The 20,690-nt window shown below is 46.5% G+C and overlaps 1 protein-coding gene across 3 annotated transcripts in view; it reads left to right on the top strand.

The window, feature by feature from the left end:
- LOC124043154 (neurabin-1-like) overlaps positions 1-19,740 on the top strand; it is a 39,151-nt gene extending 19,411 nt beyond the window's left edge. Inside the window, exons 3-20 of one of the 3 annotated variants that reach the window (XM_046361403.1) lie at positions 5,456-5,588; positions 5,765-5,885; positions 6,346-6,450; positions 6,933-7,065; positions 7,753-7,911; positions 8,017-8,070; positions 8,297-8,526; positions 9,143-9,239; positions 11,900-12,044; positions 12,783-12,928; positions 13,127-13,445; positions 13,629-13,680; positions 13,755-13,826; positions 13,964-14,165; positions 15,196-15,240; positions 15,721-15,837; positions 17,682-17,870; positions 18,301-19,740. In XM_046361403.1, the coding sequence (XP_046217359.1) occupies positions 5,456-5,588; positions 5,765-5,885; positions 6,346-6,450; positions 6,933-7,065; positions 7,753-7,911; positions 8,017-8,070; positions 8,297-8,526; positions 9,143-9,239; positions 11,900-12,044; positions 12,783-12,928; positions 13,127-13,445; positions 13,629-13,680; positions 13,755-13,826; positions 13,964-14,165; positions 15,196-15,240; positions 15,721-15,837; positions 17,682-17,870; positions 18,301-18,459 (2,478 nt within the window). In that variant the 3' untranslated portion in view covers positions 18,460-19,740. The remainder of the gene's footprint in view (positions 1-5,455; positions 5,589-5,764; positions 5,886-6,345; positions 6,451-6,932; positions 7,066-7,752; positions 7,912-8,016; positions 8,071-8,296; positions 8,527-9,142; positions 9,240-11,899; positions 12,045-12,782; positions 12,929-13,126; positions 13,446-13,628; positions 13,681-13,754; positions 13,827-13,963; positions 14,166-15,195; positions 15,241-15,720; positions 15,838-17,681; positions 17,871-18,300) is intronic. The other 2 variants (XM_046361411.1, XM_046361420.1) reach the window with 2 other exon arrangements.
- The last annotated feature ends 950 nt before the right edge of the window (positions 19,741-20,690 follow it).

Raw genomic sequence — 20,690 nt, 5'->3', positions numbered from 1 at the left:
ACACTAGGAATGTTCACGTGAGAAACCCATAGTAGTCTACACAGAGACCGGCGGGTGTCGGAGACGACCGACCGCCTGGCCTGCCTGGATCCTCAAGTCCAGACACGCTCCTGGGATCCGGACCTCGGGGCTGTGGAAATGTGTACTGGATTACACCGTGCAGCCTTCTCACTACAACTCCAGCCAAGCTTCCAAACGAAACCCGGTTCTAATCCTATAGCCTTGCTCTCACTCGCACTCTGCCAGCCCCGAGCGGACGGCAACCTCCTGTTGCTCTGTGAGGACGGCGTGCTTTAATCTCCCGGACCATACGTCCGCACCGCTCGCAACATCTGGGGAGCACTCGAGAGATCACAACGGCCATGAACCGCCATGGAGAGACAGAGAGAGAGGATAAGTCTCTCCCAGTTAGACGTCTAATTCCCGAACCATGGACGGTCAGTTGATGCCAGGCTTTACGTCTGTCTTCTGGAGAATAACTGAGCCCGTTTTTGTTTGTCTCTGGTATTCTCTACTCGATTTAAAGTGCTCTGACTGGAACAGTGGGCCCCTCTTTTCTGAGCCCTTCATTGAGTTGTAATAACATGGTGAGGTCATTGTGTAGGGTCCAGACACTGTGGATGCATGAGGTAACAACTGCTCTGTCCATGTATGGAGAGCACTGTTTCAGTGAGGTCACACTTGAAGCTGACCCCATGCCTTAGAAATGAGGGAGAACAGAATCCACACTAGACTGAGTTCATTCCTTTGGCTTTGACAGTTGTAGACTCGTCAGCATTCCTTTTTCTTTTTAAACCCAAACAAATCTGCAGTTTCCTGGAGTTCTTGACACAGGATGCCTGAAACAAAATCAAAGCCCGAAGAGCTCCATCCCTGTGATCAGTAGAGCTTACTGTGTTACTGGTGATGTCCCAGAGCAGACCTGTGCTCATCTGTAAAAAGCAGCTATGAATTCCCATCTGGCTGCACTGCTTGCTCTGGCTCTGTCTCTCTGGCTGGATATCACATTGTGACTGAGGAGGAGACGACATGCCATAAAGGCCTTGCTTTAGATGGGTCGGATACATACACTACATGACCAAAAGTATGTGGACACCTGCTCATCGAACATCTCATTACAAAATCATGGGCATTAATATGGAGTTGGTCCCCCCTTTTTGCTGCTATAACCGCCACTATTCTTCTGGAACAATGCTGTGGGGACTTGCTTCCATTCAGCCACGAGCATTAGTGAGGTCACGCACTGATTTTGGGCGATTTTGGCCTGGCTCGCAGTCGGCGTTCCAATTCATCCCAAAGGTGTGTTTGATAGGGTTGAGGTCAGGACTCTGTGCAGGCCAGTCAAGTTCTTCCACACTGATCTCACAAACCATTTCTGTATGGACCTCGCTTTGTGCACGGGGGCATTGTCATGCTGAAACAGGAAAAGACCTTCCCCAAACTGTTGCCACAATGTTGGAAGTACAGAATCGTCTGAAAGGTAATTGTATGCTGTACCATTAAATATCCCTTCACTGGAACTAAGGGGCCTAGCCCGAACCATGAAAGGCAGCCCCAGACCCTCCTCCACCAAACTTTACAGTTGGCACTATGCATTTGGGCAGGTAGGGGTTTCCTGACATCCGCCAAACCCAGATTCCCAAAATACTTACATTTTAATATAGAATATTCCAGTACATACTATATACTATAATTCTGCAGTAAACTGTAGTATACTGTAGAATACTATACTACACACTCTAGTATCCATCGATCATGTGTAGTACTTACTATAGAATGTTGTACAGTATTATCCGTCTGGGAAAAAACACTAGCAAATACTACGGGAAGGTCTGCAAAACATGACACTTTTTTAAAACTATAGTAAATACTAGAGTATTTAATTTGCATATACCCTGCCCATTTCCCTCCCCATATCCCATTTGTGCCATAAGTAAGAAACCTACATGCCAAGTATAGACCATATTTTGTTCAGTACAGGTTATAGAGCAGAATCTCTGCTCTATCTGTTCAGACCCCAGTCCTACCTACCTACCTACCGACCTACAGTTTATGGAAACTTTGCTATTTTAGTGTTTCTCCGGGAGGTTTCACTTCTATGTCAAAGATAATGCAACAAAAAAACTATAGTAAATACTACAGTAATATCTGCAGAAACACTGCAGTATACTACAATCTGCAAAAACACTACACTGATTACTATAGTGTGTATATATATATATACATTTACATTTAAGTCATTTAGCAGATGCTCTTATCCAGAGCGACTTACAAATTGGTGCGTTCACCTTATGACATCCAGTGGAGCAGCCACTTTACAATAGTTTACTACACTATGGTTAACTGTAAATACTACAGTAAAGTCTACAAAAACTCTACAGTAAATACTTTAGTATTTATACCATAGTATGCTATGTTTGATTTAATCATAGAAATGGCCAACCTGCAATGAAACCTGGCAGAGAGCAGAAGATTGGGGACTGAATACAGGCTTTCTGTCCGCTGTTCATGTTATCTCTTCATTTTAGTACTGAGGATTACCACCTGTTTCCACAGAGCATTGCTCTTTGCCACATCTATTCCTCTTTTCCTCCCAGCTGTGGCCTACTTTCTCGCGGGGCGTTCTTTGCCTGCCATACTGTGTGTGCAACTAGGGTCCTAACAAGAAATCGGCCACATCGTCGGTGAACTGAGACTGTTATGTCTGCCCAAATCATAGGTTCTTTAAACCTTAATGAAATCCCTGGAACAGTGCGTCTTTGTGCATACGGGCATTTGTATGCCTCAGCGCGTCTGTTTGCTGTAAACTGGTGAGACACTGAGCTACCTCACTGTCTGAAAAATAACAGAGACAGAGGCTTCTTTCACTGGTAATACAAAGGGTGAACAACTGTTGATGGTACTGGGAGCACTGTTTTGTTTTTATTGATAACTAATGAAGAAGGGTTAGAGTTTCAGACCTCAAGGCCTAGTCTGCTTCATATTTATTGAAACTCATAACCACAGTAGAGACTGATAAATACAATAGTTTTAAGCAGAACAGGCCTATTTTAGAGAATATCACTCGTTTTATGAGTACAGACAGACAGAAAATGTGTCTGGCCCTTATTACAGAGAAACTTTCATGAAGTAAATAAAACATAATTGAAAACCAAATGTTTTTGGCTTAGTTAGAATGAAACGCCAATTCTGGTCTTCATTTTAAGTTTGTTGCAGAAGTCATATACTTTTAGTAGTAAATCTAGCCTATTTTGCCCCTAGCGGTTCAATTCTACCATTGAAATTGTGATGTAGAGGCACCTACGTCATCTCAAGGGAGGGGTTCGACATGAAATACACTCTTCTAGATGTGCTGGGTGGTACCACCTCAAAGCTTACTATAAAAGTGTGCCAATATATTTAGCATGACACTTCCTTGACTAGACAACTGACGTTACACACAATTCAAAAGGCAGTAGGGCACATTGAAATGTTTTTGCTTACCATTTCTTACAGTGCATTCTGGGAAAGTATTCTGACCTTTTCCCTTTTCCACATTTTGTTACTTTACAGCCGTATTCTAAAATGGACATACCTTATTTACATAAGTATTCAGACCCTTTGCTATGAGAATCGTCACTGAGATCCGGTGCATCCTGTTTCCATTGATCATCCGTGAACTGTTTTTATAACTTGATTGGAGTCCAGCTGTGGTAAATTCAGTTGATTGGACATGATTTGGAAAGGCACACACCTGTCTATATAACATCCCACACTTGACAGTGCATGTCAGAGCAAAAAAACAAACAATGAGGTTGAAGGAATTGGCCTCCATCATTCTTAAATGGAAGTTTGGAACCACCAAGACTCTTCCTAGAGCTGGCCACCCGGCCAAACTGAGCAATCGGGGAGAAAGGCCTTTGTCAGGGAGGTGACCAAGAACCCGATGGTCACTCTGACAGAGCTCCAGAGTTCCTCTGTGGAGATGGGAGAACCATTCAGAAGGACAACCATCTCTGCAGCACTCCACCAATCAGGACTTATGGTAGAGTGGCCAGACGGAAGCCACTCCACAGTAAAATGACAGCCCGCTTGGAGTTTGCCAAAAGTCACCTAAAGACTCTCTCAGACCATGAGAAACAATATTCTCTCGTCTGATGAAACCAAGATTGAACTATTTGTCCTGAATGCCAAGTGTCACATCTGGATGAAACCTTCCACCGTCCCTACGGTGCTTCATGGTGGTAGCAGCATCATGCTGTGGGGGTGTTTTTAAGCGACAGGAACTGGGAGACTAGTCAGGATCGAGACAAAGATGAACGGAGCAAAGTACAGATATCCTTGATGTAAACCTTCTCCAGAGTGCTCAGGACCTCCGACTGGGGAGAAGGTTCACCTTCCAGCAGGACAACCACCCTAAGCACACAGCCAAGACAACGCAGGAGTGGGACAAGTCTCTGAATGTCCTTGAGTGGTCTAGCCAGAGCTCGGGCTTGAACCCGATCGAACATCTTCAGAGAAACCTGAAAATTGCTGTGCAGCGACGCTCCCCATCCAACCTGACAGAGCTTGAGAGAGCAGAGATGAATGGGAGGAACTCCCCAAATACAGGTGTGCCAAGCTTGTAGTGTCATGCCCAAGAAGACTTGAGGCTGTAACCTCTGCCAAAGGTGCTTCAACAAAGTACAGAGTAAAGGGTCTGAATACTTATGTAAATGTGATATTTCAGCTAATATATATATATGATTTTTTTGCAAAATAGTTCAATGGTTGTAAGTTCTAATCCCACATGTGGCAGATGATTTTTTAAATAATTGTTTTTATCCTTTATATACAATATTCATCCCATGCCCACACACTTCTAATTCTGAAAAGCGAAAGCATACCTGTGAGAGGGGTCGTCCTGGTAGTAGTTCTAGGGTTTTATACAGTACCCAAGACCATTCTGTGGTCTTGGGTACCGTTTTTCCCATCGGGGAAAAAGAGCTACTGCGTAAATACTGCAATGAGGGTTGGATCGAATTGAGCCACTAATCTTAATATTCAAGGTGACGATTGCACTTTTCTTCCCACCACAATACTGCAGTAAATATGAGTCCACATTTCAGATTTATTTGGCATCCAATGGAGGATTCAAACTTACACCGCAAGCGGCAATAGATGTCAGGAACTCTGCGCTTTACCGCTGTGAGCTAACTAGCTGTCCAGAGCCGAGCCATATTTGTTCGTGATGCACATAATTGTATTATCGGAGTGAGAAAGTATTGGGATCAGGTACAACTATGTTTGCCCACCGCCAAAATGAATATTTAAGACCAACTCTCACCTGAATGCATTTATTTTTATTTTTTAAAGGGGTCGGGCAAAGGCTGAAATTTGGGTTGAGAGTTAACCTTTTTAAGTCCATTGCTTGTTGTGTGGGGACACTGTGGTGAGCCTAGTTGTAAGACCTCTTGTGCTTGCTTCCACACTGCAGGTGTTCAGCACCTATTCTAACGAGGAATATGACCGGCGCAACGATGAGGTGGACCCCGTGGCGGCGTCGGCTGAGTACGAGCTGGAGAAGAGGGTGGAGAAGATGGACGTGTTCCCCGTGGAAATTGAAAAGGGTCCGTGTTCTCTGCATTTCATCTTTCCTTTATTAACCCAAGTGTCTCTGAGTACCATTTGAGATATTATTTTTTACAAGGCCGCCCTGGCAAAGAGCAGCATCCTCATCACAGCTGTCCAGAGAATGCAGTCCCACCCATCCATTCTAACTCCCCATCCTTGTCTTGTCCCACAGGAGATAACGGCCTGGGCATCAGTATCATAGGGATGGGAGTGGGAGCTGACCAGGGCCTGGAGAAACTGGGAATCTTTGTGAAGACCATAACAGAGCGGGGAGCGGCTGAACGGGATGGCAGGTGATGCCCCACCCCCTGGGGGAATGCGTTGCACTCGACCGTGCTTAACAGAAGCATTCACATTTGCACCGTGTTTTAACCTTGGCAGTTCAAATGCGTGGTACCGTAGACACCTGGAACTGTCTCTGGATGCATTACAGAGCCATCTCGACGGTCCACAACACTGTGGGGATGTGAAAGGGTACAAATGCTTCATTTCCCCAATGGTCTTCAGACACCATTTCTAAGCAACTGGCTGTATTTATAACCCTGTAAGGCAGCGAAAGAAAATAGCTCCTTACGCTTCCCAGGGAATCTGGCCTTATGTTGCGCTGCCAGCTGGAAGAATTTGTTCGCTGAAAAAAGTAAAAGGAAAGGCTTTATTACTACGACGTGGTTCCAGGGCACCCCTTGTCGATTACACCCCCTCTTTCTGACATCTACGCGTTGCCTTACGATGACCTGTTGTCCTTTCCCCTAGGATCCAGGTGAATGACCAGATAGTGGAGGTGGACAGGATCAGTCTGGTGGGAGTGACTCAGCTGTTTGCTGCTACAGTCCTGAAGAACACGAAAGGAACGGTCAGGTGAGCTCAGTCCAGCTTCAGTAGTACCCCCCCCCCCCCCCCTTGTGTTCTGAGATTAAACGTGTGGCCGTCCGGTAGCCTACCAGTGAATGACCTCATAGCTATCGTTTTAAAGTTGTTCGGGTATGACTGGAGGAAAATAAATATCCTTGAGAGATATTGAAAGAGTAAATGTGTTTGTTTTTATTATTGTATACCAAGTGTGCCTCAAGCCTACGCAAAGAGAACAGGCCCACATAGGGCGCAGGTGAATGATTCACCGTAGGAAAACGACACGCTCACACTCTAGGAAAAGTTCAATAAACAGGTTTAATCCATTTTGCCTGACATTTACACAGACTCTTATCAGCATGAGTCAGCTATTATGATTGGAACTAAACTGGTATGCCAAGGCTTAGAGCAAAGGGAATGTCATCGACCAGCCAGGCATCTGCTGGTACTACCCCTCTTCACGCTGACCCACCACGCTCTCACACAAACAGCTTTCTGATTGGCCGGGAGAAGCCGGGGACACAGAGCGAGGTGGCGCGTCTGATCAGCGAGACTCTGGAGCAGGAGAAGAGCCAGCAGGAGCAGCAGCACCGGGACGACCCCTACGAACAGTCCACCGAGGAGGTGAGTCACCTGGGCGGCCTCACCCAACCCTGGCCCTGTGGTTAGCCCAGTCCAGTCGCCACTCCAGCAGGGAAGGTAGCAGTGAATAAGCATGGTGTGTTGTCACCCTGGGGATGTGTGGGGTGGGGGGGGGGGGTCTGGCTGCAGGAGCCTGGTGGAATTGTGCAATGTTTGCTTTTCAAAAGTACAAGCAACCACAAGCCTTTATTTATAGAGGAATTGAGCACAGAGAGGTAGGGCTCCTGGAAAAGCAAGAAAAAGCTTAAGTCTATTGAATCTCTTAAAAGGTGATAAAACATGTCCCGTTTTGGAACATATTTCATACGCGTGCATCTACTTCAATACTGGGCTACTCGTGTACAAGGAGCTGTGTGGTTGGTGGTGGGTGACAAAATGGGCAGATATTTAATTATTTCTGTGTAGGTATGCAAGTCAATGAGCTTTGTGGGGATTTATGCAGTGTTTTTCCCTGTGTTGCCTCATGTTTGGGGTTGGTTGTGTGATGGAACATGTTGACGCAGAGATGAGTTTCCTTCTGACACAGGGCTCCCGCTTGGCTTCTCCTGCAGGCTGTCACGGTAACACCGGGATATGATGTAGTGATTACCCATACCTCCCCGCAGGGCGCCACGTGGGCGTGGCTAGGCGACTGGCCGTGTGATGTGGTTGTGGTTGGTTATGTTTCAGGAGGAGCACTACGAGGAGGAAGACGGCGAGGAGGAAGATATGCTAAGGTCTAGTTTCTCTGGCGGAAGGACGGTGGAGGTGTTTGACCCACCGGAGACAGAGGCCATGTTCATGCCCTTCAACATGGACTCCACGCAGATGGGCTTCAAATTCCAGGAGGTATTTCACCTGAATTACCACCGCTTTATATTATGACGGATGTGTAAATGCTTGTGTGAAGTGTGCTTGTTTTTGTTACTGAAATGGTTTCTCTCTTTACCCAAGCTCCAACTGAAACACAGCTTAGGAACAGCGGCAATAAGCCAACTGAAGGAAAAGGTATGTACATCTGAAGGGCAAGCTACTGTTTCATAAACATGAGTACATATGGGTCAATGCATGGAGCGCAATCTGTCGCCCCGGCCGGTGACCAACCCGTAATTGTCGTCTTGTCTGTCTCATCTGACTGACCGTAATGATTTTTTGAATACGTCGATTGTACTAGTAGATGAGAAGCCCTTAGATTTAGGTACTAAAAAAAATACATTTCACTCTTCCTCTACAGTTAAGGGCGTCCGAGGAGGACAAAGCATCCAGGGAGACGAGAGTGGCTGAGTTGGAGCAGAAGATTGAGAGCAGCAATGAGAAAATGTTGACTCTGGAAGGGTACTGGCTAGAAGCCCAGGCTCTGTGTAAAACTGTCAACGAGCACCTGTCTGAGAGCCAGAGCCAGTATGAGACGCTGGACAAGAAATACAACAAGGCCAAGAAACTTCTCAAAGACTACCAGCAGAAGTGAGTTGAGTTCACTTGGGGTCAAGTTATTTCGAAGTGCATTATTTCGAAGTCTCGACTTGTGTTGACCTGTGCTTCCCTCATTCTGAACAAGCTGAAGGCATTCTTCCTCTATGCTGAGTCATGTTGTGTAAAAAGTACAGTACAGTGCATTTGGAAAGTATTCAGATCCCTTGACTTTTTCCACATTTTGTCACGTTACAGCCTGATTCTCAAATGGATTAAATCGTTTTTTCCCCCTCATCAATCTACACACAAAACCCATAATGACAAAGCAAAAACAGGTTTGTAGACATTTTTGCATAAAATAAGATATCACATGTGCATAAGTATTCAGACCCTTTACTCAATACTTTGTTGAAGCACCTTTGGCAGGGATTACAGACTTGAGTCTTCTTGGGTATGATGCTACAAGCTTGGCGCACCTGTATTTGGAGAGTTTCTCCCATCCTTCTCTGCAGATCCTCTCAAGCTCTGTCAGGTTGGATGGAGAGCGTTGCTGCACAGCTATTTTCAGGTCTCTCCAGAGATGTTTCGATTGGGTTCAATCGAATGCACTGTATGTCCACACGTCAGTGGAATGATTTTGAAGTCTAATGGTCTGATTCCTTTCCAGGGAGATTGACTTTGTGAAGAAGGAGGAGGAGCTGAAGAAAGTTCTAGATGAGAAGGATAGATGGTACAAGGAGCAGCTTGAAAGCCTGCAGGACCGGGTGAGAGGAACATATTATTATTTATTTCACCTTTATTTAGCCAGGTAGGCTAGTTAAGAACAAGTTCTCATTTACAAATTATGAGAAAGAGACTGGAATATTCTAACAGATGTAGTGGAGACGGAGAGGGTTCAGACCTAGTGGAGAAGGAGAGAGGGTTCAGACCTCATGGAGAAGGACCGAGGGTTCAGACCTCGTGGAGAAGGACCGAGGGTTCAGACCTAGTGGAGAAGGAGAGAGGGTTCAGACCTCGTGGAGAAGGAGAGAGAGTTCAGACCTCGTGGAGAAGGACCGAGGGTTCAGACCTAGTGGAGAAGGAGAGAGGGTTCAGACCTAGTGGAGAAGGAGAGAGGGTTCAGACCTAGTGGAGAAGGAGAGGGTTCAGACCTAGTGGAGAAGGAGAGAGGGTTCAGACCTCGTGGAGAAGGAGAGGGTTCAGACCTCGTGGAGAAGGAGAGAGGATTCAGACCTCGTGGAGAAGGAGAGGGTTCAGACCTAGTGGAGAAGGAGAGAGGGTTCAGACCTAGTGGAGAAGGAGAGAGGGTTCAGACCTCGTGGAGAAGGACCGAGGGTTCAGACCTCGTGGAGAAGGACCGAGGGTTCAGACCTAGTGGAGAAGGAGAGGGTTCAGACCTAGTGGAGAAGGAGAGAGGGTTCAGACCTAGTGGAGATGGAGAGAGGGTTCAGACCTCGTGGAGAAGGAGAGAGGGTTCAGACCTCGTGGAGAAGGAGAGAGGGTTCAGACCTAGTGGAGAAGGAGAGAGGGTTCAGACCTAGTGGAGAAGGAGAGAGGGTTCAGACCTAGTGGAGAAGGAGAGAGGGTTCAGACCTAGTGGAGAAGGAGAGGGTTCAGACCTAGTGGAGAAGGAGAGAGGGTTCAGACCTAGTGGAGAAGGAGAGAGGGTTCAGACCTCGTGGAGAAGGAGAGGGTTCAGACCTAGTGGAGAAGGAGAGAGGGTTCAGACCTAGTGGAGAAGGATAGAGGGTTCAGACCTCGTGGAGAAGGAGAGAGGGTTCAGACCTAGTGGAGAAGGACCGAGGGTTCAGACCTCGTGGAGAAGGAGAGAGGGTTCAGACCTGGTGGAGAAGGAGAGAGGGTTCAGACCTAGTGGAGAAGGAGAGAGGGTTCAGACCTTGTGGAGAAGGAGAGAGGGTTCAGACCTAGTGGAGAAGGAGAGAGGGTTCAGACCTCGTGGAGAAGGAGAGAGGGTTCAGACCTCGTGGAGAAGGAGAGAGGGTTCAGACCTCGTGGAGAAGGAGAGAGGGTTCAGACCTAGTGGAGAAGGAGAGAGGGTTCAGACCTCGCGGAGAAGGAGAGAGGGTTCAGACCTAGTGGAGAAGGAGAGGGTTCAGACCTCATGGAGAAGGAGAGAGGGTTTAGACCTCGTGGAGAAGGAGAGAGGGTTCAGACCTAGTGGAGAAGGAGAGAGGGTTCAGACCTCGTGGAGAAGGAGAGAGGGTTCAGACCTAGTGGAGAAGGAGAGAGGGTTCAGACCTCGTGGATAAGGACCGAGGGTTCAGACCTCGTGGAGGAGAGAGGGTTCAGACCTCGTGGAGAAGGAGAGAGGGTTCAGACCTAGTGAAGAAGGAGAGAGGGTTCAGACCTCGTGGAGAAGGAGAGAGGGTTCAGACCTCGTGGAGAAGGAGAGAGGATTCAGACCTCGTGGAGAAGGAGAGGGGGTTCAGACCTAGTGAAGAAGGAGAGAGGGTTCAGCCCTCGTGGAGAAGGAGAGAGGGTTCAGACCTCGTGGAGAAGGAGAGAGGATTCAGACCTCGTGGAGAAGGACCGAGGGTTCAGACCTCGTGGAGAAGGAGAGACGGTTCAGACCTCGTGGAGAAGGAGAGAGGGTTCAGACCTAGTGGAGAAGGAGAGAGGGTTCAGACCTAGTGGAGAAGGAGAGAGGGTTCAGACCTCGTGGAGAAGGACCGAGGGTTCAGACCTCGTGGAGAAGGAGAGAGGGTTCAGACCTCGTGGAGAAGGAGAGAGGGTTCAGACCTAGTGGAGAAGGAGAGAGGGTTCAGACCTAGTGGAGAAGGACCGAGGGTTCAGACCTCGTGGAGAAGGAGAGAGGGTTCAGACCTAGTGGAGAAGGACCGAGGGTTCAGACCTAGTGGAGAAGGAGAGAGGGTTCAGACCTAGTGGAGACGGAAAGAGGGTTCAGACCTAGTGGAGGAGAGAGGGTTCAGACCTAGTGGAGAAGGAGAGAGGGTTCAGACCTCGTTGATAAGGACCGAGGGTTCAGACCTCGTGGAGAAGGAGAGAGGGTTCAGACCTAGTGGAGAAGGACCGAGGGTTCAGACCTCGTGGAGAAGGAGAGAGGGTTCAGACCTAGTGGAGAAGGAGAGAGGGTTCAGACCTAGTGGAGAAGGACCGAGGGTTCAGACCTCGTGGAGAAGGAGAGAGGGTTCAGACCTCGTGGAGAAGGAGAGAGGGTTCAGATCTCGTGGAGAAGGAGAGAGGGTTCAGACCTAGTGGAGAAGGACCGATGTTTTAGACCTAGTGGAGAAGGAGAGAGGGTTCAGACCTCGTGGAGAAGGAGAGAGGGTTCAGACCTAGTGGAGAAGGAGAGAGGGTTCAGACCTCGTGGAGAAGAAGAGAGGGTTCAGACCTCGTGGAAAGGAGAGAGGGTTGATGGTCCGTTCTGTGGTTCTCTCCTCAGATAGCGGTCCTGGAGGGCAGCGGCCCATCTGCTGACCGCGTGGAGACCCAGTCAGGTCAGGACTTTGCAGAGGAAAGACGATGGAGCAGCCAGGGGAGTGAAGGCCCCGCCACCAACACACAGTCTGTGGACTCTCTACTGTTAGGTAAGTAGGAGTCTAGGAGCCATCCTCCATTTACCACTAAAGGAGGGTGAGTGTGTGGATATGTCTCAAATGACACCATTTTTAACTATACACTGAGTGCACAAAACATTAGGAACACGACAGGATGACCAGGGGAAATTCAGGTGAAAGCTACGATCCCTTGTTGATGTCACCAACTTGACACCAACTGTGGGAAGCATTGGAGTCAGCATAGGCCAGCATCCCTGTGGAACGGCTTTCGACACCTTGTGGAGTCCATGCAACGACGAATTGAGGCAGTTCTGAGGGCAAAAGGGGGTACAACTCAATATTAGATGTGTTCCTAATGTTTTGTACACTCAGTGAACCAGTGGGCCCTGACCAGAAGTAGCTCACTAAATAGGGAATAGAGAAGCAGCGTGTGTACCTCATGTAGTAGTGATCGAGAAAAAAGGTGATACAGTCACTTATCGCAGTATTATCGCAGTATTATCGCAGTATTATCGCAGTATTATCGCAGTATTATTTTGGGATCGTGAGCCAACATGTTTTCACCACTTTTATTTCCCCGACTGATCGAAACTTGTCTTCTCCTGCTCTTGTCTCTCTGCAGCAGACTCATAGTCAGCAATATGGTTGGCACATCAAATCGTATTGAATCGTATCAGCAGTAAGGCAATATCGTATCATAAGGTCCCTGACAATTCCCAGGCCTTACTGTCTACTGTACCGAGCTGTGTTTTTGTCCCTCCCCCACAGATACAGACTGGAGCGAGCTGGTCCCTGAGACTGACCGCTTGGACACCAGTGCACACAAGGCCAAGGGCTTACTGGCCCCAAGGAGGAATCGTCCGTCTCGCAACAAACTGAAGGAGAGCCTTGGCGCGTCCCCTTGCCAGTCGCAGGTCAGCTCAGACTGTTCTCTCGTTCATTTTGGGAAGTAATATCAGTGTGAATAGTACCAGCTAATTCAAAGACACATCCTTCCTCATCTCCTTCTGTTGACTGCGTGTTCAATACCAAAGCTCACATGGGTCAGTCCTGTCATGGAGACACTGTTTTGTCTCTTTAGTCAACACTGCTGACGGTGTCTTTCCCTCCAGGAGAACAAGGAAGAGGAGGAGGATGCAGAGGAGGACTATGTCAGGAGGAGGAGGTCCATCCAGGAGAGCCTGTCCCTGCCGGTGCCCATCTGTTACCCTGGGAACGGCCAGAAGGACGAGATCCCCGAGGCTGGGGAGAGACCCAGGAGCAAGCTGGAGCTCTCCAGCAGCTCCTCCCTGCCCCCGTCTCAGAGAAACAGCGCCGAGAGTGGGAGCAGTCCTTCTCTGTCGCCGCCTAAAGATACCGCTTTACTCTCGCCACACTCCCCCTCAGGGCTCCAGCGCAATGTGAAGAAACGGGAGTCCAGGGGGCTCAAAGGTACTGTCCCATATCCAGAGATCAGTCTGCTGACCACAGCATTCTCCTCAAGCTGTACATTTACAAAACAAGATGTTGCTACTATCGCCACTGACTGTCACCATATTGATGTGTCTCTTACTGGCTCTCTGCTTGCAGCAGTTGATGTAATTATGTTATTTTGAAAATGTGACTCTGTTACAGATGAGACAAATGAGAGTTCTTCAGCAGGAAAACCCAAAAAGACGATTTTTGGGTAAGTGCCTGAGAGAATAATTTTGTTTTCAATTTGTCAGTCATGTGTTATCTAATGCTTTTGAAAACCAACAGTGGCCTTCGGAAGTCTGGTGGAAAAGGGAAGAAACATGACAAGGAGGCGATGCGAGCATCTCTGGACAGCAGGTATGTCATGTCACTATGCCTACCGTGTCACCACATCCTGGCTATGTCATCACCGTACACTCACAGCTCTGCTATTGAAGAGACAATATGTCATTTGGAAACTTAAGCTTATTTTTCTTAATTTTCCTAATGCCCAGGGGTTCTGCCGAGCTCCTGGAGGAACCTGGAGGGAACCTGTCCCCCTCTGAGTCCATGACCTCAATACCCACCTGTATGCCCTTCTCCTGGTTTGGGGACAGAGACCGAGACAGGGACAAGGATCCTTCGTCCTCCAGCAGCAGCCTACCATACGCAGCCACTGAGACCAGCAGCGAGCAGAGCCAGGACCGCAAAAACAAGGTAAGCACGCGCACGCGCCCTTCAGCTGACCCCGTGCAAAAGACGGAAAGAAAAAGCCCTCGTAATCTAGACACAGATGTTTAGTAATTTCAGGATCGCCAGTAACAAACAGAAGCAGAAGACATTTGCATTGAGGAGAGATTGTATGAAGCCATTTTTAATTAGTATGCCAAATCCAGCCGGGACTCAAAATGACATTTCATTAGCTACTACTAAAGCCATGTATTTAAAGAGTTGGGCCAGTAAGGGTTTCTGCGTTATGATGCATTTGCATGACACCTCCACATTCTATTGGCATCCATGTTAGCCAGTCATTAACATTGCATGGGGGATGATTAAACAATGCTATGCAACTGAGTATTCAAAATTCTAAAAGTTGGCCTAACTCTCGAAATAAATGGCTCTGGCTACTACAAAGTGAAATGAAATGCCTTCACTGTGTCACTGAACTGACCCCCATTTCTGGACCAATTCATGCCAGTAATAAGTCAGTGATTCTTTGATCAGTAGTCCACAGTTCAAGGTTTCTGCTCTGCATGGAAATAAATAGAGAATCCAGTCAAGAGATGTGCAGCGGCTGGCCGGCCGGCGTCCTGTTTCCCAGCGAGGGATGATGACATTGCAGTTCAAAAGTAGTGCCCTATATAGGGTGCTTTTTGAGACACTGATTCGTTATTAATCAGAGAGAGAGAGAGAGGAGTAGGATTCACTGGCATTTCAATGGCTTAGTAACCACAGAATTATCCCCATTTTTAAATGCATCTACTCACAACAGGCCTGACTAATTCACAACCAGGCTGCCTGGGGTGTAGATGGAGGCCAACAGCACCAGGGCTATGGGGAGATAGTGGGCAGTGTGTGGGGAGTGTTGGCCACACACAGGGTCTCCCCTGGTTCTGCTGGCTGGGATTCTACTTCTCGGAGTCTGTGCCCCATGGTCCTGTGCCAGCCAGAGCAGTGTGATCCACAGTGTAAAGTAGGGAGAACGACCTGAAACGCTCGCTCACAAACAGTCCTTCTTTCAAAACAGACAAATCTCTCCTGGTCCTCTTTGTTCAGTCGCTCGTTAGATTTGGTACAGTATGATTTCCTTTTTATCCCCCCCCCCAAATCTTAGAGGAGCTGGTAGACTAGAACTAACCCTTCATCTAGTGTTGTGATTGTTAATTTCGCATCTAGATCATACTAATTATACCCCCAAATTGATTTGTGTCATCGTAGTGGACTTGGGTTTGTGGTAGTGTGTCGAGCATTCTAAATCTAACCTTTCACACTCGTATCACACACACGATTTGATGATTAGAATTAAGTGTCGTAGTAGAAGTAGTTTGTTTGTCTTAGGAATCAATCGATCCTTCACAAGCTTGCAAGCGCGCCACTTTCTCTTCAGAAAATGCACTGTTCTAGTTCTCAACCTAAGGTTCCATGTTTTACCGGTACTACTGTGGATCCCCTTCCTCCCTAGAGCTTTTACTCCCCAGAGTAAAGACCTGTTGTTTACCCACCCATGTGTTTGTCTAGTTAATGCGTTCCACCTTGTTTCCACTTGTTCCAGAGTTTGTCAGTCATAGACGATTCAAACCCTGGCAGCCCCAGTTCAGACATCGCAGGCTTAGTTGCAGAGCCCAATCTGCCTGGGCGCTCACATACTTTAGTCTTCTCGTCCAGTGAGGTGAGTGCTCTCTCTCTCTCTCTCTCTCTCTCTTTGTTCCACGTCCACAAAAGCCCGTGTGGGATGGTGCTGCTCAGATGTCTCTGCATGCTCTTTGCCCCCGTGTGGCTGTGATGATGGAATTGTGAATGGCCGCCGGAGAGTGAAGTTGCATGTGTGTGATGAAGTTGTCTGTGTGGTGTTAAAACACGTTTCTGTCTTTAGCTTCGGGACCTTGATGTGCAAGTCAGCTTGCCAAACTAGCAGAAGAGGCTCCTTGGTTAGACCGTAGAATGATCTGTGCTGCTCCTGTGTCTGTCTAGTGGAAAGGAACATCCCTTTGTATATGGTGTTCGGATTGTGTGTATGGCTGTGTTTAGTGTATATGGTGTTCAGATTGTGTGTATGGCTGTGTTTTGTGTATATGGTGTTCGGATTGTGTGTATGGCTGTGTTTAGTGTATATGGTGTTCGGATTGTGTGTATGGCTGTGTTTTGTGTATATGGTGTTCAGATTGTGTGTATGGCTGTGTTTTGTGTATATGGTGTTCGGATTGTGTGTATGGCTGTGTTTTGTGTATATGGTGTTCAGATTGTGTGTATGGCTGTGTTTTGTGTATATGGTGTTCAGATTGTGTGTATGGCTGTGTTTTGTGTATATGGTGTTCGGATTGTGTGTATGGCTGTGTTTTGTGTATATGGTGTTCGGATTGTGTGTATGGCTGTGTTTTGTGTATATGGTGTTCGGATTGTGTGTATGGCTGTGTTTTGTGTATATGGTGTTCGGATTGTGTGTATGGCTGTGTTTTGTGTATATGGTATTCGGATTGTGTGTATGGCTGTGTTTTGTGTATATGGTGTTCGGATTGTGTGTATGGCTGTGTTTTGTGTAAATGGTGTTCGGATTGTGTGTATGGCTGTGTTTTGTGTATATGGTGTTCGGATTGTGTGTATGGCTGTGTTTTGTGTATATGGTGTTCGGATTGTGTGTATGGCTGTGTTTTGTGTATATGGTGTTCGGATTGTGTGTATGGCTGTGTTTTGTGTATACGGTGTTCGGATTGTGTGTACAGTATGGCTGTGTTTTGTGTATATGGTGTTCAGATTGTGTGTATGGCTGTGTTTTGTGTATATGGTGTTCGGATTGTGTGTATGGCTGTGTTTTGTGTATATGGTGTTCGGATTGTGTGTACAGTATGGCTGTGTTTTGTGTATATGGTGTTCAGATTGTATGTATGGCTGTGTTTTGTGTATATGGTGTTCAGATTGTGTGTATGGCTGTGTTTTGTGTAAATGGTGTTCGGATTGTGTGTATTGCTGTGTTTTGTGTATATGGTGTTCGGATTGTGTGTACAGTATGGCTGTGTTTTGTGTATATGGTGTTCGGATTGTGTGTATGGCTGTGTTTTGTGTAAATGGTGTTGGGATTGTGTGTATTGCTGTGTTTTGTGTATATGGTGTTCGGATTGTGTGTACAGTATGGCTGTGTTTTGTGGCTGTACGGCTTATCTTGTAGGTGTTTCAGTCGATAAGTGATTTTTATTTATACTCAGATAAACGTTAAGACCAAAGCCCTGCCTACTATACTCAAACAAGCCAGGTAGAACAAAACAAACATGCTCCGTCTGCATGTCGTGGCTGCTTCCACTTAACAGCGCTGTGACAAACTGAATTGACCAGTGCACACACAGCTTCTTTAAAAAAACAAATGTATGGGATTTGTCACTTTGCACCGTCCCATGATATTTTGATATTGTGCTTACGTATTGTCATGTAACTGACATTGATTCGCTATTTAATACATTATTGCTACTGTTTTTTTTGTTTGTTTTCTTGGGATGGCATGTGTTTCTTGGTGTTCCGTAGACCCTGGATGACGAGCCAGTGCCCACGGGGAAGGAGTACCAATGGCAGAACCGCCCCGTCTCCGAGTGGACCAATCAGCAAATCTGTCACTGGTTGATGGGCATGAACATGGACCAATACACGCCTGAGTTCACTGCCAAAGGTGTGGATGGACATCAGCTCATGCACCTGGACAGTGACAAGTTGAAGGTGAGAGGGCATCACAAGCAACAAGGCCAAAGAAAATGTAAAGGTAGACTCAGCGATAGGACAAAGATGTACAAAGCATAGTGGGTCAATTTCTGCGACAACTAAGAGCGTAGAAGCGCGAGGCTTCACTTCTCCAGTGTTTTAGTGCCCTGGCTACCACACTGTGGACGGCGTGGGAACCGCTGCACATGCGCAGATACTGTGCGATAGCGAAGTCTTGCATCTTGCATCATCTCGATATCAGTCAGGTTTCTAATCTTTGACTGCCACCTAATGGCCAAACATAAGCAGGGTGAATTGCACAATGATTTACACTAACACGGTGCATAAGGACAATTACACATAAGAAACTAGAGGAAATTGTCTGATGTTTATATGCATTTCAGAAAGTAGTGTTCTAGAATGTGACCTGTGATGTTTGTCCCCTCAGGCCCTGGGTGTGTCCAGCCAGAGTGACCGGGCCACCATCAAGAAGAAGCTGAAGGACATGAGGAAGGCCCAGGAGAAACTGGAGAAACAGAGGGAGAAAAGGGAGAAGGAGGCACGACGCAGTGGGAGGCTGCCTCCCAACACTGACTCTGTCTGCTGAGCTGCCCTAGAGGTGACCCCCACTCTCTGTTGTAACATAACCCAATGTCCCTCGGGCGAGGCTGGACATTCAACAACCCCCTGTATCTGTTCTGTTTCACCTATAGGCCTACGTAAGTGCCATCCACTTCACAGTAGTTACTAAGAGAGCACAAGCACAGTCACACACAGTACTGAGACTATAATGGCCAGTAATGATTAATGCTAGCATAACAGTGTTGATTTAATGTGCCAATTGGAAGAATCATCTGAAAATAGCCCTATTTGTCATTGGGTTATTCACAAGAACACACAAGCCGGTTCTGCTTTTTAATCAAATCAAACACACTGCCGGTCCTGTTTCCAGCAGTATCTGTATCACGTCATCGTTGTGATAGATTAGGGGGAAACGGAGATTTCTGAAAGTGATACTGTAATATTGACAAGTGTTGGTGGGGATATGACCAAGAACAAAACCCAACAGGTTTTTTTTTTACCACTATAAAGCTATAAAGTACTTTTATCCATTTTTAAATGTTTCCAAATATGTAGTTGCAGCATTTGTGCACATCTACCCATACAACAATTGGAATGAATTTAGTACGGCTTTGTGGTTTTTTTAGATTGTATTTTTGCTAGCATAACTTTCCTGTAACCATGTACAGATCTTTTCTTGCAGGAACTTTGTACAGTTATTGAGATAAAAGCACTATATTGTCTTTTAAGCTTCAAAGCGTATACGTTATTTTATTAACTGCATAACTTTTTTTTTTAATAATTAAGGTTCATAATTTTATATATACTTTTTCTACTAAGTAGAATAGCCACTAGGATGAGAGAATTGTTTTGCTAAATGAAAGGAATCAAGTAATGACAACGAACAATGCTGCTGATCCCCTCCCCATCTGTGCCTGTTTCGAGAATGGAGGATGTACTACTCTGTGGTCTTATTGTACCGAATAGGTTTACGTGTTGCTGAGATGGTACCAAGACATGCAATATTATTGTACACTGCATGCACTGCTTTCTGACAGGGTGTGGGGTCCATGGAAGTGTGTGTGCCTGTGACAATAAATCCATTGAATGGTTGGCTGTGTCTGTTGGGTGCATGTTGAGCTTGTCCATACCCAAGCATTGTTTTCAATGTACATTTTAAATTCAAGAATGATTCATTTATATTTTGGATGTAAAAACACTAGTTTAATTCCCTCCACTTGTTCTAATACAAAGAGCTAGATCTTATTATTCTATTCTTGGTACATATTGTAAAAGCAACATAAAATAAACACATTCTCACACCAGATTCTGTTGTGGGTGTATTTTGTGCTTTACTAGGTCTAATGGTTTTTGCATTCAAGAGATGGCAGACTGCTAAGTTCAACAAATGGACACTTTAATAGTCAACACAATGCAAACACTATATATACAAAAGTATGTGGACACCCCTTCAAAACATTTGTTGATTCGGCTATATCAGCCACACCCGTTGCTGACAAGTGTATAAAATCGAGCACACAGCCATGCAATCTCCATAGCAAACATTGGCAGTAGAATGGCTTTACTCAAGAGCTCAGGGTCTTACAATGTGGCACCGTCATAGGATGTCACCTTTCCAACAAGTCAGTTTGTCAAATTCCTGCCCTGGTCAACTGTAAGTGCTGCTTTTGTGAAGTGGATATGTCTAGGAGCAACAACGGCTCAGCCGCGAAGTGGTAGATCATACAAGCTCACAGAACTGGACTGCCGGTTGCTGAAACCTGTAGCCCGTAAAAATAGTCCATCCTCGGTCTAATCTTGGTTTGGTGGATGCCAGGAAAACGCTTTGCCTGCCCCAATGCAGTGCCAAGTGTAAAGTTTGATGGAGGAATAATGGTTTGGAGCTGTTTTTCTTAGTTCCAGTGAAGGGAAATCTTAACTCTACAGCATACACTGAGATGCTGTGCTTCCAACAGTTTGGAGAAGGACCTTCCCTGTTTCAGCATGACAATGCCCCCGTGCACAAAGCGAAGTCCATATAGAAATGGTTTGTCAAGGAAGAACTTGACTGGCCTGCACAGAGCACCAACCTCAACCCCATTGAACACCTTTGGGATGAATTGGAACGCCGACTGCGGGCCAGGCCTAATCCCCCAACATCAGTGCCCAACCTCACTAATGCTTTTGTGACTGAATTTAAGCAAGTGCCCACAGCAATGTACCAACATCTAGTGGAAAGCCTTCCCAGAAGAGTGGAGGCTATTATAGCACCAAAGG

The sequence above is a fragment of the Oncorhynchus gorbuscha genome, linkage group LG01, assembly GCF_021184085.1.
Source record: "Oncorhynchus gorbuscha isolate QuinsamMale2020 ecotype Even-year linkage group LG01, OgorEven_v1.0, whole genome shotgun sequence".
In the NCBI taxonomy this organism is placed as follows: Eukaryota; Metazoa; Chordata; class Actinopteri; order Salmoniformes; family Salmonidae; genus Oncorhynchus; species Oncorhynchus gorbuscha.
This window is presented reverse-complemented; position numbering and strand designations above follow the sequence as displayed.